This window comes from Ambystoma mexicanum, chromosome 10 (genome assembly GCF_040938575.1).
Source record: "Ambystoma mexicanum isolate Mex_15411 chromosome 10, UKY_AmexF1_1, whole genome shotgun sequence".
Lineage (NCBI taxonomy): Eukaryota > Metazoa > Chordata > Amphibia > Caudata > Ambystomatidae > Ambystoma > Ambystoma mexicanum.
In genome coordinates this window covers 1,415,022,942-1,415,039,519 of record NC_090932.1, presented here as the reverse complement: position 1 = coordinate 1,415,039,519, position 16,578 = coordinate 1,415,022,942, and the positions used below count along the sequence as shown (strand labels likewise).

General features: G+C 48.6%; 1 protein-coding gene across 1 annotated transcript in view; it reads right to left on the bottom strand.

Annotated features, from left to right (window-relative positions):
- The window catches only part of SART3 (spliceosome associated factor 3, U4/U6 recycling protein), a 559,753-nt gene that overhangs the window by 363,718 nt on the left and 179,457 nt on the right, over positions 1 to 16,578 (bottom strand). Inside the window, exon 5 of the mRNA XM_069619464.1 lies at positions 4,456 to 4,561. Coding sequence (XP_069475565.1) covers positions 4,456 to 4,561 — 106 coding nt within the window. The remainder of the gene's footprint in view (positions 1 to 4,455; positions 4,562 to 16,578) is intronic.

Here is a 16,578-nt window from a genome sequence, read left to right as displayed (position 1 = left end):
TAGATTTATGTGTTTGGATGCTACGTTCGGAGTCCACACTCCGTGAGCAGTCTGATGGGATAGGTGAGCCCCCCATCCTGTGAGGGATGCGTCTGTGGTTAGAGTGGCTTCCGCCGCGGGTGTGGCAAAGTTTTCCCTCTTTCCAGGTTTTCCTTTGTCCACCACCGTAGCGAGAGAACCAAGGCCTGCGAGACCACCACTATATCGTCCCATAGTCCGCTGGCCTGACACCACTGGCTGTTGAGCCACTCTTGCATAAGGCGCAGGCGCGCGTGAGGTACCAAATAAATACACAACGCCATCATGCCTAGCAAGCGCATTGCTTTGCGTACCGTCACCTCTCGACCGGTTACATATTGAGGGATCTGAAACAGCATGTTTTGGACCCTCTCGTTGGAGGGGAAGACGAGGCCGTCCTTTGTTTGAATTAGAGCCCCTAGGAATTGTTTGATTTGGCTGGGGTCTAGGCTGGACTTCTTTTCGTTGATGGAGAAGCCCAACTGGAACAAAAGGTCTACCGTCTTTTGGGTATTGGAGAAGCATGTTTCGTAATTGTTATGAGCCAGTCGTCGAGGTAAGGGTAAACTGGGATGGACAACCTGCGCAGGTGGGCCGCTGCCACTCACAGTACCTTCGTGAATACCCTTGGTGCCGATGCTATGCCGAAGGGTAGCACTCTGAACTGGTAGTGTTTGCCCTCTATCATGAACCTGAGGTATCTTCTGTGCGCTGGCAACATTAAACTATGAAAGTATGCATCTTTCATGTCCAATGTTGTCATGTAATCTCCCTGTGATAGCAGTGGGATCACTTCCTGTAAGGTCACCATACGAAACTTCTGGGGTTTGATAAACTTGTTCGCTGGGCGCAGATCTAATACAGGGCGCATGGTTAGATCCTTTTTGGGTACAAGGAAGTACACTGAATAAATACCTTCCGTTACCTGAGATATAGGCACAACCTCTATGGCTCCTTTTTCCCGCAGTAGTTGTACTTCTTGGAGAAGGATGGCAAGGTGTTCCGGTGTCATGCGTCGTCCCCTCGGGGGTCTGTATGTTGGGGAACCGTTGAATTCGATGCAGTATCCGTGGGCTACGGTGGAAAGTACCCAGCGGTCTGACGTTATTCCCTCCCTTGCTGGAAGAAAGGATGTTATCCGGCCCCCGACCGGTGTTGCATGGGAGGGGACGCGAATCTTCGCGTCACTTGGTGTTGTTGGGGGCTTGGGAGCCTCTGGGGGTGGACCCCCGACCTCTCCCTTTGCCACGGCGCTGGCCTCTTTGGCTGTACTGCCCACTATTGGTCTGGTAATTGGTGGCAGGGTACTGTTGCTGCTGATTCTGCTGTTGGCGTTGGCCACGAAAAAAGCGTTTGTTGCCATAGCTGCGTCTGGTAGTGGGCTTAGAGATCTGGTCAAGAGTTTTGATAGTATCGAACTCTTTTTTAGCCATCTCCAGAGCCTCATCCACCGCTTTCCCGAAGAGGTTTGAGTCTTCAACAGGCTTATTTATTAAAGACGCCTGTGTCTCCGGTTTGAACCCGGAGTTGCGCAGCCATACATGGCGTTTTAAGAGTATTCCCTGAACCAGGGAACGTCCCGCTGTCTCTGCAGCATCCAGAGAGTTCTTTACAATACTCTGGTTGACCTGGGTTCCTTCGCCAATAGTTGATAGCAGGCGTGTACGTAATGGTTCCGGCGCTTTTTCGGCGTCTTTGCGCAGTTTGGCCCACTGCGCGACCGCGTAGCTAGCTAGCAAAGAATTGTTGTTCGCAATTCTTGCCGAAAAGGCAGCCGAGGATGTGACTCTCTTTGCAAGGGCATATAACCTCTTGCCCTCCTTGTCAGGTGGTGCCTCGCTGGTGGACAGCGGCACCCCTGCCCTCTTCCTTGTATTAGTTACTACAAGGGAATCCGGAATGGAATGTCCCCTGATGTACAGCGGGTCTGAGGGTGAAGGAGTGAAAAGTTTTTCAATTCTTGGATTAACTCCTCTGATTAGTGCGGGTGTGGATAGCGAAGGGATGATTCTTCTCTTCACTGAAGCGAGGAGGGGAATGGTCTGGCTGACCGGGGGTTTCTCCTTAATTACTCTTTCCACAAAGTCTATTTCAGGAGAGATCTCCCCAGTGTCCAGTTCGAAATGTGCTGCTGCTCTGCGCAACAGGGCATTGAACGTGGGCTGATCGTCAATGGGAGACGTGTTTCTAACAGGTGAATTGTCAGGAGGATTTAGGTTCAGGACATCAGTGTCCGAATATACTGATGAGGATTGCCAGGGATGAGAAGGTCCTTCTTCTGGATTTTCTCCGAAGCCTTCTCCTACCATGTCTGGGCTGTCTTCCAGACCTTCCTCCTGGTTCTGTCCCCCTTCATCGTCCACAAATTCATCCTCCTCTTCCAAGTATTGTTCCTCACCAGTGAGGTCATACACATTATGGAAATCTGAGGCTGTGTCCTGCTGGGGATTGAATAGTCTCGGATATTTGGCCCTGGGGTCCTCCTGAGGCCCTTCTCTTGTTCTCTTGGGAGTGGGAGGGTTCTGGGTCTTCATAAACCTCTCCATTCTCTCCATACAGAGATGGAGCCTTTCCATGGTTTCATGGGGTACCCCTGAGCGGTCTAGCGGGGGAAAATTAGTGTCATCTAGCTGAAAACGGCTCAACCTCTTCCATAACGTCGAGTAAAGTGTCCCGTCGCCTTCCGAAAAGCCTTCCGGTGTGCTGGGGGTCCCCCTGACTGAAGGGGGTAGTCCCTGTCTTTCTTCGGGCTTTTTCGGCGTGTCTTTCGACCTTTGCGTAGTGCTCGACGTGTCTTTCGGCGTACGCTTTTGGGTGTCGGCTACAACGATCCTCGCCAAGCTCTCTGCGACTCGTTTGTCAGCGGAGGGCTGTGGTTTCGACGTTACGGGTGTCGATCGTTCTACGGCGGCGTGCGCTCTCTGTAGGTGCGCGCCGGCCGATGGTTTGGGGGCGGCGCCCTTATTTGCCGAAAGCCCAGTCGCTGGTCGCGGCTGCGGTTGCGAGAGGGGCTTCAAACCTGAACGGTCCGAGGAGGCCGCCGGTGGAAACTGCGTCTCCTTGGGCGCTGATGCTTTCTTCGTCTTTGACGAAGAAGAGCCATGGGTTGTGTGCTTATGTGTGGTATCGTGTGCGTCAGTGTCGCCGGAGTGTTCATCCCCATAAGCAGGGCGTGAGCCAAGCCCGCCGGGGACAGACGACGAAGAGCGCAAGCGCTCTTTAAAGGGGTCTACGACTTCCGTAACGGAGGTCGTGTTATCACGTTCCTCGTCACTGTCGGTGGTAGCAGCGGCGGGTGAAGGATCGGCCTTCGACATAGCGTAGGCCGCCCACCTCTTGACCCTACGGTCTTTTAGAGTCTTTGGCTTAAGAAGCCGACAAGCCGTGCAACCCTCCTCTTTGTGATCGAGGGGCAAGCAGCGGTTACACCGTGAATGCTTGTCCTTTCAAGTAAACTTGCCCTTGCAACGCGGGCAAAACCTAAAGGGTGTCCTCTCCATAGCCGAGGCAATAAATCGTGATAACGACCCCAAGGGAAAGGAAGGGGAAAAGGAAAGGCACTCGCAGAAAAGAACCAGAGATGTCCCACGACCCCACTCTCCCTACTGTATTTGGCCTGCGAGGCCAGGCCACGTGTTCGGCAACGCCGAAGGATCTCCTCCGCTCGTCCCCTCCGTCGAAGATCTTGCTCGGCAGAGACAGCTTCACAACTGCGTCGAGGGAGGGATCGATGTGTTATATATGAAATAGGAAAACGACCAAAGGTCGAGGAGATGAAATCTGCAATGTCTCTCGAGGAGCTCCGCGTAAAGGCGACCAGTAGCTGGGTGGAAAAAAACAATCTGAGGGACCTCGACGCGTGAGGGATTGTGGGTACAACGCACGTCACTATAGGGATAGTATTTCAGACACGCCTTGTCGACGTCCCTTTTCGACTACGAAAAACAAAATGCAATACTCTGCAGTGACCACTGGATGTCAGACCTATGCACAGCATGTGATTCTAAGCAGATTAACAAACATCAGAACACTACTTACGTTCATATTGTTGTCCAAGTACCTGAATGCATTTCTAAGAACCAAAGTAACTGTATATATTTTTGAGAATTGAGTATTGTGTGATGTATGGGGTGGGGCTATAATAAATCAAGAGTACTTGTGTAGTTGCCTGTCTCAATTGAATTATTGTGTGCTTCACTGTGTGGACTCATTGTAGACCCCGGACCCCACTCACTTTCTCCTGAGACTAACCCTTGACCACACTCTATGCTTATCTTGATTGTGTTCAGCTAACCTGTCAGAGTTTGCCTGTTCAATTAACTAGGGTGGCCTGCTAAAATCGGTCCACCAGGACAGATTCTAGAAATCCATCTCAACACAGATTACCTTTAGTACTGTGGTTATTAAAAATTGAAAACTTGATGAAAGCGGCTTTACCTAGAAGTGGGATGCTCAGCTGGCGACGGAAGAGGGCATGAATTTTTTCGAGCTGTGCATTCAACATCTGCTGTTGCTCAGGCGTGGGAATGGTGCCAGGTGGCGGCTATGAAAGAAAAATAAAATGTATATATGTATTCCGCTTCTCAGTCACATACATGTTTATTGCAATGATATCAAAATAAGAGGCATACATAGATACAAGTGTCAGATACAATTAGACCATTTACAAACACTTTAATTAAAGAAAGCTATACAATGGGCGCATGCATGGCATTCAAGCAGCTGTTCACCCCACAACGGTTCTAACAGAATGACAAACTTCTTCCATGTTTTGGCAAGTGAAATGAAACATGTCAGGGTAGAACCCCATTTCTGGAGTTCTCCTGACCCACTTTGTAGGTACCCTAAACTTGTTGCTTCCTTTGCAGGCTTTCGCAAACAGTTTTTGTGGGCAGGGGAAATTTACTGAGGTGAACTCATCACTTTAACTATTTCTGGAGTGCACAGGAGCCCTTCCAGCTACCAGTGCAGGGAAATCTTCTACCATTTACTTTTGTGTTTACATGGCAACCCAATCATTTAAATGGAAAGCTGCAGGGACACATTGGGCCTCATTACGAGTCCGGCGGGTAAAACCGCCTGGTTACCGCCGGACGCGTATTACCATTCCGCCTCTGTGATTCCCAGAATTACCGGGGCATTACAACCCCGGTTTTCCGGGAGTCACGGAGGCGGAATGGTGTTAATCCCCATTCCCATCGAGTCCTATGGGACTCGATGGGAATGGGGATCATGGAAAAACCGGCAGCATCTCGTAATGCTGCCGGTGTTTCCTCGTCCGCCTGCAGGCGGGCGGTGTTAAACCCGCCAGGTCAGACCTGGCGGGAACATCACCTCCTGCCAGCAGGGGTCGGACTCAGGCGGTCCGGAAAAAACGGTGGCGGCGGGTTTACCGCCACCGTTATTTCCGGACCGCCTGGGTCTTAATGAGGCCCATTGTGTTCCACTTTCCTTTCGCTGAAGTATTTTTTTGTTACTTTTAATGTGTAAACATGAGGCTGGTGTCACATGAACCCATTTACTCTTTTTCCAGGTGCGCTTCCCTGACAAAGTTTTAAACTCTATTCCTTTTTAAGTATTGTATACTCAAAATGACTGGGACTCGTAGTTGAAGGACTGTATTTGGGTGTCATTCACTTTTAAATGTCGTAGCCCAGTTTATATCTCAAAGCGAATATGAACCAAAAGGAATATACCAGGCTTCCACATTTTATGACTACACAATTATTACCCTTTGGAATAATAGACATCCATATAAACTGTGTGAAAACTACTACTGATAGTTAAAACGATTATAGACCTAAATACAAAAAACATGGAGAAAACTAAATAATTACACAAGCATATTAAATTCATGCTTCCTAATAAGACATACAATCATTTATTAAATAGGACAATGGTGTATCCTCATCTTTGTGTTACTGCTCCTCTTCCTATTGACATTCTAATGACATTATTGGAAATTAATCTAAATAATTCAGTTGTACAACACTTAATACAATTTCTCATGGGGCCTATAGCACTGTGCCAATGTCGTCTTCTTTGTGAAAGTCCTAGGATGAGCATGTCAGTCCCTTACATTTGCCTGACATGTCTCTTTCCTGAAACGTGATGGTGGAAATTCTTCTTGAGGCTATTAGCAATAAAACAAAGTACAGAAGCTATGCTCTGTGCTTTGAAGGTACATTTTCTGTGAAACAAATACATTTCTAAAAATGACTGCTAGAGAGAGGGCGCAGGCAAGATGGACGCCTGAAAACAACGCTCCGACCCTGTACCGGATCCAAGCGGAGTAATGGCGGAGTGCTACACCCGGGAAACATGTTGCAGGGTTCCTTGGGCACAGGCAGTATAGAGGCAAAGTCTGGCCAAATGTGAGGCAACTACAGGCCGTGGAGACAGAGAATTGGCCAGCTCCCAGCATGAATCGTGAGCTACATCAGAGGAGGAGGCGGGGCTTTCAAACCCTGAGCGGCGCACACCCACGACTAGCCCCCAAGAGTCGCCGTAGACACTGCAGGAACAGGGCCACAGCAGCGGTGTTAAGTGGAGCGAAGCCACAGCGAGGAGGAGCCGAAGCCTAAGCACCAGAACAGACGGTGAGTGAGCCACAAGAGGCTAGTTGGGGATAGCCCTGTCCCTGGAGGTAGGGCCTGGGGAATCGGGAGGTGGCAGGCAGCAGCTCCCACCCAAAAGTAAGCTGCAGAGGAGAGCCAGGAGCAGTCACACTGACAGTTTGTTTATTTCTAATGCGCACCAAACCCAGGGGTAAGAGGGCGCAGCAATAAGAAGGTGCAAGGCTTACAAAGTTTCAAAATAGATAACAATATAACATAATAAATGTACAGGTAGGGTTAAATCCAAGACAGTGTAGATATAAACGTTCAGATAAAATAAAATTCCACTATAGTTCAGTTCCAACAATAATGTACAATAATTTACAGTGATGGGCAGCGTAGTGTGGGCAATTGTCTCAATTCAAACTAGCCTTCAGGCAGTTTGAGATGGGTAAAATACCTCTTTCTAAAGTGTAGATAGGGTTGGGCAACTCTCAACTCGTGGGGCAAGGAGTACCAGAGTTTGGCAGCCTTCACAGGAAAACTGCTACCACCAATCGTGGTAAGTTTGAATCTCGGTACCACAAGACAATTCGAGTTAATAGCTCTAGTAGGCCTGTTGGAAGTTCTTCTCATCAGTTTGTCAGTTAACTAACTAGGGGCAGCATTGTTTAATGCTTTATGCGTCAAGGAGGCGATTTTTAGCTGCATCTTGTTATGGGTGGAGAGCCATTTGTATTGACGTCTGGTCGAGGTCATGTGTGCTCTTTTGTTAATGTCTAGTGCGGCTCTAAGAGTGTTGTTTTGTAAGATTTGTAATCTCTGGATGCTAGCTTTGTTGGCGCCACTATAGAGAGCATTGCAGTAATCTAACCTGGAGAGAATTAATGCTCTGGCAAAGATAATGCAGCTGTCAATTGCGGGGAAAGGCTTGCCAGCTCTGATGAGCTTACACGTGTAGGCTGTAATAGCGGCCAGGGATTTCACTTGTTAATTGACGGACATAGTTGAGTCTAGGTAGAAACCCAAGGTTTTTACCTCCTTGGAAACTATGGTGTTATTTCCATCAATAATGAATGATGCATATTCATGACCTAGTTTAGTGATATTAGAACGGGTACCTAGAATGATCAATTCCATCTTGTCATCATTCAGGCAGAGACCGTGGGTGGCCATCCATGCCTGAATGATGATAGATCCTATTCACCAGCGCCAGGTCCTTGCCATGATCCCCAGAAAGCAGGAGGAGAATATGTGTATCATCTGCATAGTTAGTGTAGATGATACTCAGAAGGTCCAGATCATCAAGCAAAGGTTTGGTGAATATTTTGTATAGAGTTGGAGACACGCATGAGCCCTGAGGTACTCCGCACACGATCGGGGTGGGGTCCGCCGCTGCCAATGGGGAGAACACTCTTAGTTCTATCACTCAGGAAAGATTCTATCCATTTGACAGCATCTATAGAGAAATGGGCTGCTGAGTCAAGGTGCTTGCAGAGGACCTTGTGATCCACCAGGTCGAATGCAGCTGAGATAGTAAGTAATGAGAGCAGCGCTGTCTTCCCTTTATCTCTCAATTCATTGATTTGGGTTTTCAGATCCATCAAGGCAGTTTCTGTCCCGTGTAATGGGCGGAAACCTGATTGTCTGACCCCTAGGAGCTTGTGAAGCTCAAAGTGTTTTTGAATTTGCGTATAAGCAACTTTGTCCAAAATCGAAAGTAGAAATGGTACCGTCATGATAGGACAGTAGTTTGTGGCAATAAGTGGATCTAAGGTTTGCTTCATTAGAAGTAGGAGAACCCAAGATTGTTTAAGGTTGGCTGGGATGGTGCCAGGGGAGAATGAAGCGTTGATCAGTTTAGAGATAAATGGAGAAAGGTCTCCGGCAGCATCTTTTATAATATGTGCTAGACAGATATCTCCTTTGCAGTTGGATGGTTTGAGGGATAAAATTATTTTTTCTACCTCTACAACATGTTTTGGAGAAGCAGAATCTATTGATCTGATCAGTTGTCACGTCACTAGTTGGGAGAGAATTGGCAGGCTTTGGTAAATTCAGAGCGTCTTTATTTTTATTTGGTTTTGGAGTGTGTTTATTTTGTTGGTTAGTGCTTGTTGAATATCTGAGCACCAGATCTTATTTTTGTTGCATATGTCTGGTGTAGGGATCGGGGACTCAAGTTCTTTTAAGTATGGTAAATAATTTTCATACTTCAGTTGGATTTAGCAATGCATTCATTGTAAGAATTTTGTTTTGCCAGACAGATTTCGTTTTTATAGTGCGTTGAGGTAGTGGTTAACTTTTTTTTTCTCGCTAGAGGGGCATAATCGAGGCGTTTTCACACTTTCTTTTCAGTAGACGCAAGTCCTTTAAATTGTGGAGTGAACCACTTGTTAAGGTGTGGTTTGGGTTTTCTTCATCTTAGTTTGAGAGGGGCAATTTTATCCAATGTAGAGAGCATGATTTTGTTATATTCATGCACCAGGGTGCTCGGGTCAAGATTATCCGGCAGAGAGTTTAGGATAGGAAAAATATCAGGAATCACATTGTCCACTGTAATAATCTTTATTTCTAGTTAGATAAGGTGGCGCTTTTTGTGGGGCCATATGTCGAGGTCTGGTAGTTGATAGTGTGATGGACACGAGAGAATGGTCAGTCCATGATTGAGGGGTGATCGAAGTAATGGTGGCTGTAAAGTTGTAATCGGCTACCCAATCCAAGGTTCTACCCTTAATATGGGTAGGTTTGTTTACTTTTTGCGACAGTAAGGGAGTTGGCAATTTCCAGTGCATGTTTATCTGCTGGATCATTAAAACCTAGATTGAAGTCCCCTAACAACAATAGTTGGGAGGTAGGTGTGAGGTTATTGGCAAGTGTATTATGCAAGTCCTCCTCAAAAGTTCCGAGGGAACCAGGAGGTCTGTATATTACGTGCATAGTAAGTGATTGGGAGTTGTTTAACAGGAGTTTGGCAGGGAGGATTTGGCATGGTTTGATGGGGGGGGGACTAGTCTCAGTGATAGACTCTCTAGATATGATGGCTATTCCACCGCCTCGGCTTCCATCTCTATCTTGTCTGGAGATAGTGTAACCGTCTGGGATAGCTACCATAAGTGTGGGTCCTGCAGCATTGTGTAGCCAGGACTCCGTTATGGCTAGGGAATCCAGGCTGCCTTCTGTAATTAAGTCAGCTATGTCAATGGCATGTGCTACAAGGTATCTCGCATTGAGAAGAGCGCCTTTGAGAGGGTGATCATCTATTTTGGCTGGAGTTGGGTGTGGAGTACGGGTGTTGGGAGCCATAGGCTTGGTGTGGGATGTCATGGTCCGATGTGCAGTAGCACAGAGACCAGATGGGGAGGTAGGCCGGTTTGGCAGTATTGGTGAGCATGCTACGGTGACAGTTTGTTTTCTTATTTGTAGGTGGTAGGGATCTGGACAGAGGTTTGTGCAGTTTGGGAAGTCTGGCATGCAGTTCGAGATTTCTAGTGATCGTAGTACATGGGGCTGTAATATAATATCCTGAACACATACCCAGGGGGTGTTTAGAAGGGGCAGGGCTAAGGGTATTAGCAGCCATATTCATCAGGCTGTGCGGGACTAGTTTGGCCTTCTCTAGAGTGGTTCTGTTGAGGTGGTCTGAGATACTGGTGGCAAGGAATAGTAAGGCAACGAAAATAAGGTAGGTAGTACTTTGTCCTAACATGTTTATCAGAGAGTCAGAGTATAGCAGAGAGTGGAGAGGGGTTTACCAGGAACCTAGGCAGGTATCTCAGGCTCAGAAGTATTTTGTGTAAACTATCAAATACAGTCAGGTGGGTAGCTAAAGAGCAGGCACGTATTACAGGTCACAAATGTTATAGGTATGGAACATGGGAGTTAAAATGCAAGTTATGATCATGAGCCATATGTTACTCGAAAAGGGAAGGTATTCAGCATGTAAACACTAGTACATCAAACAATATAGAGAGGATTCAGGTGAAAAATACATGGAGATCAATATTCAATAATAGCTAGGCTTGCAATTGACTAGGATATTATCTACCAGCAGATTAGTAGAGAAGACATTGGCATATGATATCTGGCCTAAATAGACATAGGTGAACACTGTAAGCACGTTGCAATGTGGGAACATTTGGCAGTAGGCTTACATGGCCATAAAATGCAGTTGGCAACATGTGCATAAATCATGCAATCGGTATACATCTAAAAGGTGCACAACAAACTTAAAGATGCAGTAAAGGTTTTCAACAATGTTCAGTTGGTACTTGGAACGGATAAATTCCAAGTACATGACCTAGTGTTATGTATATGCTTTTGCTAGGTAGAATCTCACAAGCGAATCAACATGCTGAATAGATGATTGGACTTGTGTCGAGGCTCTGTGTATATAACTTCACAGTATGCTCTTATCAGGGTCGGAGGCAACAAGTTCATCGAGACGTGGGAAGGCAGTAGCGGTTGTCATAATGATGTCCAGAGCGAGTTACTTGATAAGGGTACAAAGCGTTACGCACAACAAGGGTGTTGGCGCTAAATCTGGATGTCCGTCTATCACAGATGGTCGCGGTAGGTAGTCAGCGAAAATAGAGGTTAGTGATTGGCGGCGTCGAGGCGCGTTGCAAATGCGCGGCGTGTGTCGGAGCTTGGGAGAGGCGGTAAGCTTCACGAGTATTGTGAAATAAAAAAAGCTCTCGGCTAGTACAGATTTTAAGATGCTATTACGCAGTAATGTTAACTTAAATATGAAGTCGGCAACTGGTCGGGCAGCATTCCTGGTGAACCGTGTTCAGGCTAAGGACAGGAAGCAGCCTTGTTTCCTGGGCCTTGGTGAGGTGGGCCGGCTTACGCCTGCCGGCACCTGATAAGTAGAGATATAAGCCACAATAGCCAATACGAGCCTGGCAGCAGAGTTTAGGCTTGGTTGGGTGGAGGGTGCTAGGCCATCAAACCCTGGTCGGCCATTTTGGAAGGTGCACTCCTCGTGGTTCTCAATGGCGAATATGGGATTCAGGCGGAGAGATTCGAATTTAAAAGCAGATTTCCAAGCGAAATGCAAGCGGTGGTGCTAGTTACAATCACTTCTGTAATTAAATGTGCTCCGACGATTTTGTAATCAGGCACGGATTTAACAGCCTGCTTACCGCATTTACTCTGCAGATGGGGCTCTCTTCTCCTAGACTGAACACTGCTCCTGCAGTGCCCAGATGGAGCTCCTGCTCCTCCGTGGGTGAATGATCAGTGGAGTGGGTGAATGATACAGTAACACATAGTAGAGTGGGGCGCCCCTCTTGAAGGGCCACGAGTGGAGGGGACAGCCACAGCAGGCAAGGCTTAAAGGGGCGGTGAGGAGGAGCTGGAGCCCACACAAGGGGAGCCAGCCACAAGAATACAGTGGAGGACAGCCCTCTCCCTGGAGGTAGGGCCTGGGGATAGAGAGGCAGCCGGCAGCAGCCCCTGTATAGAGAGCGGAGAAGGAGCACCAAGAGCAGCCACACCAGCAGTAGCATATAGTGGAGAAGGGTGGCCACTAAGAAGGGCCACAGGCGGAGGGAAAAAGCGGCCGACTGAGGAGTGCAAAAACCAGCAGGGGAATCGGCCCCCAGGGCACAGTGGGCACAGGGTTTCAGGGGTAAACGCAATCCAACCCCCGAGGAAGAGCACAAGGGACCAGAGACCTGGACACTGAATTGGGGCAACTCACCTGAAAGAGGGGACACAAAGTACAAAACGGAGGGGCAGAGCCCAGCACAAACCAGAGTGTATGGTTAAGGAGATCCAAGTGGCAAGGGGACTAATGAAGGTACAGAGAGAAAGGTGGTCCCCGGGGGAGAGAGACAGCAGAGGCTACATCGCAACGCAGTGGCCAGGCCAGGTGGATGAGTTGGAAAGCAGCGCTATCGCAATTCCAATATCCCGACACGGGAGAAATGGCAACGACAAAGGCAGGGGGCGACGACAAAGGCAGAGGGCGGATCCCATCCATGTTCCACAGAAATTGGCACTATAAAATGTGAAATTCAGATGACTCGAGGAAATCTGTGGAATGCGCACAGACATTGGGGCGAAAGTGGCAGACCTGTCTGCGAAGGTGTTCACACTGGAAGAGCGAACAGAAGGTGTGGAGGCGAACCAGGCCTCCTGGGGAGTGCTGGAGTCACAGATAGAAGTCAGACTCCAAGACATTGAGAGAAGAGAGGTGGACCTAGGGCTTAAAGTGGACGATATCGAAAATAGAGAGGCGCAATAACCTACGCTTCCTTGGGCTGAAAGAAAAGGAAGGGAAAATCAATGGCTGGACTTGAAAGAAAAATCCAGGAAATTATAGGGACGGTCCTAGGGACTAAGGAGGGTGAACGAGTGGCTCTAGATCAGGTACACCAAGTGGGAGGTGGCACCAGGGGACCCCACTAGGGGCTGGCAAAGCCACACTATCGGGACAAGGCTGACATCCTGGAAAAAGCAAGGCGAATGGGGGTCATCCACTATGAAGACTCAAAAGTAGCCATATTTCAGGACCTCTCTGCACAAACTGTGTAAGAGGCAAGAACAAGAACTTAGAGGCCCAGAGATGGAATATGGAAGGCGTAAAACACAAGGGGCAGGAAACTCCAGAAGCTCAGCACCCCATCCCCAGAAAAGAACAAGGGGGGGGTCGAGCCACGAGAGGGCAGTTATTGGTCTCATGGGGGTCTAGAAGCCCCAGGATCAGAACCCAGTTTTAGTTCTGTTTGAGCTTCAGAGGGAAGATGTGGGAGGGGGAGAAAAAGGGGGAGTAGAAGTTACGAAATTTTGAGAGAGGGATGGGGAACGTTTTGAGTAGGTTTGAGGAGGAGGAGGAGACCAAGGGCTCATGGATGGATACCCGGGGAGAAAAGAACAGGAAGAGGGGTGGCGGAGAGGAGGGGGTGAATAAGGCCGGGATAGTCTAATCTGAGAAGGGGGGGGGCTCGAACTACGCTACAACTCTACACACGAAGGCAATAGTAGGGAATGTCAAGGTGGATGGGACAGGGGCTGTTACCTTGGTGGTTATGCCGGTAAGCCTGGACGTTCTGGAACAGGTGGCCGAATGCCTCTAGCGGGGAGGCAGGGAACCAAGGGAGGTGGGGCCAGGAAAGGTGAGGCAGAAGGAGGGCAAAGGGGAAGTAGGGTACAGGTATGAAAACCCACTGACCTGGGGGAGGGGCAGATCGAGAGGGGGATGGGGTGGAGAAGGGGCTACATGGAGGGTCATAACCCACATCCGAAAGGGGGAAGATAGGACCGAGGACAGAGGTGGAGGGAGGTTACAATGTAGGGACGATGGTTAATTGGAAGGTGGAAACGCTAAATGTAAAGGGACTGAACTCCCCAAACAAAAGATCACTCACGGGAAAGAAGATCTGCAAAGCTAAAATAGCAGTATTGTTCCGACAGGGAACAGACTATAGACAAGGGATGGAGTGAGCTCTAAAAGGGGCAGAGGTAGGGCAGACCTATTGGGCCTTGCACAAGATGGGCAAAAAGGAAGGAGTGGGGACCATCATCTCGCAAGCCATACAATTACATGAGGTGCAGGTGAAGAGAGGGTTGGGAGGTAGGTTTGTGGCAGTGAAAGGGCGAGTGGAGGGTCGGTTGATCACTCTAGCGTCCGCCTATGTGCCAAATGTGCACCAGGTGGCCTTCCTCTGGAAAGGCACCCTAAATGCTCGAAGAATGGGGGGGAGGAATGCTGATGGTAGGAGGGAACTTTAATTTGATAGCTGACCCAGGGGGTGGACTGGTGGCCGGAGAAGGGTAACCAGGTCAAGGTGAAAGGAAAGGAGCACAAAGCATGTTCCCAACTTCTGCAGGGCCACTTCTGGGTTGATCTAACAGAGGATGCACCTTTTCACCCCAACACAACACATACTCTAGAACTCATCTCCTACTGGTACCAAAGGGTAGAGACAGTGACATGGTCAGACCACAAGATGGTCACGACAGATTGGTGGATAGAAGGGGGAAGGAAGGGACAGCCGTGATGGAGATGCAATGATGGTCTCCTCAGAGACCCAATATTCCCGGACTACCTGCAGACAGAGATCACTCAATATTTCGAAACTAACACAGGGGAGACACAGCCGAAAATCTTATTGCCGGCTGCTAAGGCGGTGGTGAGAAGCCTTATAGCGGAAGATGCCCGCAAAAAGAGGGAAAGAGCGCAGATAGAGGGAAGGGTGAGGGAGGAACTGAGGGATATGAGGATAAGGTAAATGAGACCAGGGGTAGACAGAGGGATTACTAGAAACCATGAGACAAGAACTATACTCGCTCTTCATAGGTTAAGTAGTGCAGAGGATGCGTTACACTAAACAAAGGTACTACGAAGGGGGACTCTGCTGGCGAATAGGATCAGGGAATGTAGGGTTGACAGGAGGGTCCACCAGCTGAGGGGTGAGGACAGGGAGATGGTCGGACAAAGGGGAAATATCCAGCGCGTTTTGCGGACTATGAAATGTTATACTCCCAACCAGAAAGATTAAGGAAGAGGGAGGTCAAGGAATACCTGGGCAAACTCCCTGTTCCACAGCTGACAAAAGGGAAAACTATGCTAGAAATTGATATAACAAAGGAGGAGGTGAAGAGGGCAATAGACCAGCTGAAGGCAGGGAAGGCACCTGAGGAAGACTGATATACCGCTGATGAAAGCAGTTCCAAGAACTGATACAAGCAGTTCCAAGAAACCCTAGGGCCCATGGCGAAGGTCTGTAACTCCATAAGACAAGCAGAGGATATGCCCCCTACTTTTTGGGAAGCACCCATAACAGTGATCCCCAAGCAGGGTAAGGACGCGATGGACTGTGCATCATATAGGACCATATCCCAGCTCAGCGTAGATGCAAAGGTTTTCACTAGAATCCTGGCCTCCCGCCTAGAGATGCACCTGCCCCGCCTGGTACACCCAGACCAGACTGGATTGATTCAAAACTGGCATGGCTCTGATAACCTAAGGAAAACCCAACACATCCTAAACGACCCAAAGACACAAAGGGAAGGGGCAATTGGCCCTCTCCCTGGACGCCGAAAAGGCATTTGACCAGGCCAACTGGTCTTTTATGTAAGGAGTTCTTGAGGAGATAAGCATGGAAGATAGGTGGATGGGATGGATCAGGGCCCTGAACCATATCCCAAGAGCAAGAGTGATGGTTAATGGGGACATATCAGGACAATAAGGCTACACAGAAGAATTAGGCAGGAATGCCCCCTCCTCCCCCCCCCCCCCGTCACCTTTAATATACGCACTAGTCATGGAGCCCTGGTTAATAGGACGGAGAGGTTGCAGGGACATAACTGAGGAACACATAGATGGACAGGAATATAATGAAAGTCTTTTTGCGGACAACGCATTGTTATATCTCACAAACCCACGGTCCTCGGTACCGACCGTTCTACAGGGCCTCGAAGAGTATGGGAATCTACTGGGGTTCTGGGTAAATCTTACCAAGTCAGTGGCATTCCTAGCAGGAAACTGGAGTCAGGAAGACAGTAACTGGATTGGGAAATGGGGATTTAAGACGAGACAGGAGGGCTTTCGATAACTTGGAATTGAAATCACGAGAGGCCAAGAATCTATTTGGGAAGAACTACCTCCTACTATGGAATAAAATAAAGGAGGCCATGCAGCGCTGAGGACGGATTGGTCTCATGGATGGCACGTCAGATGGCACGTCTAAACTGTATTGAAATGACAATCCTCCCCAAGCTGCCGTTTCTCTTCCAGATGCTCCCCACGATGGTCCCAACCAACTTCTTAGCCACAATACAGAAAGCCCTCCTGGGGTTTTTATGGGCAGGAGCAAAACCTCAGATAGCATATAGGGTGCTAATACTGTGAGTGGGATTCTCAGATCAGGGTGCATACTACAGGGCGCCCGAATTGCGGATTATGGTAGACCATCTAAACCCAGAAACAAAGAAGCAATGGGTCCACATGGACAATACTATCTTCAAGCCGGTAACGCTGGGTGAGTGGATG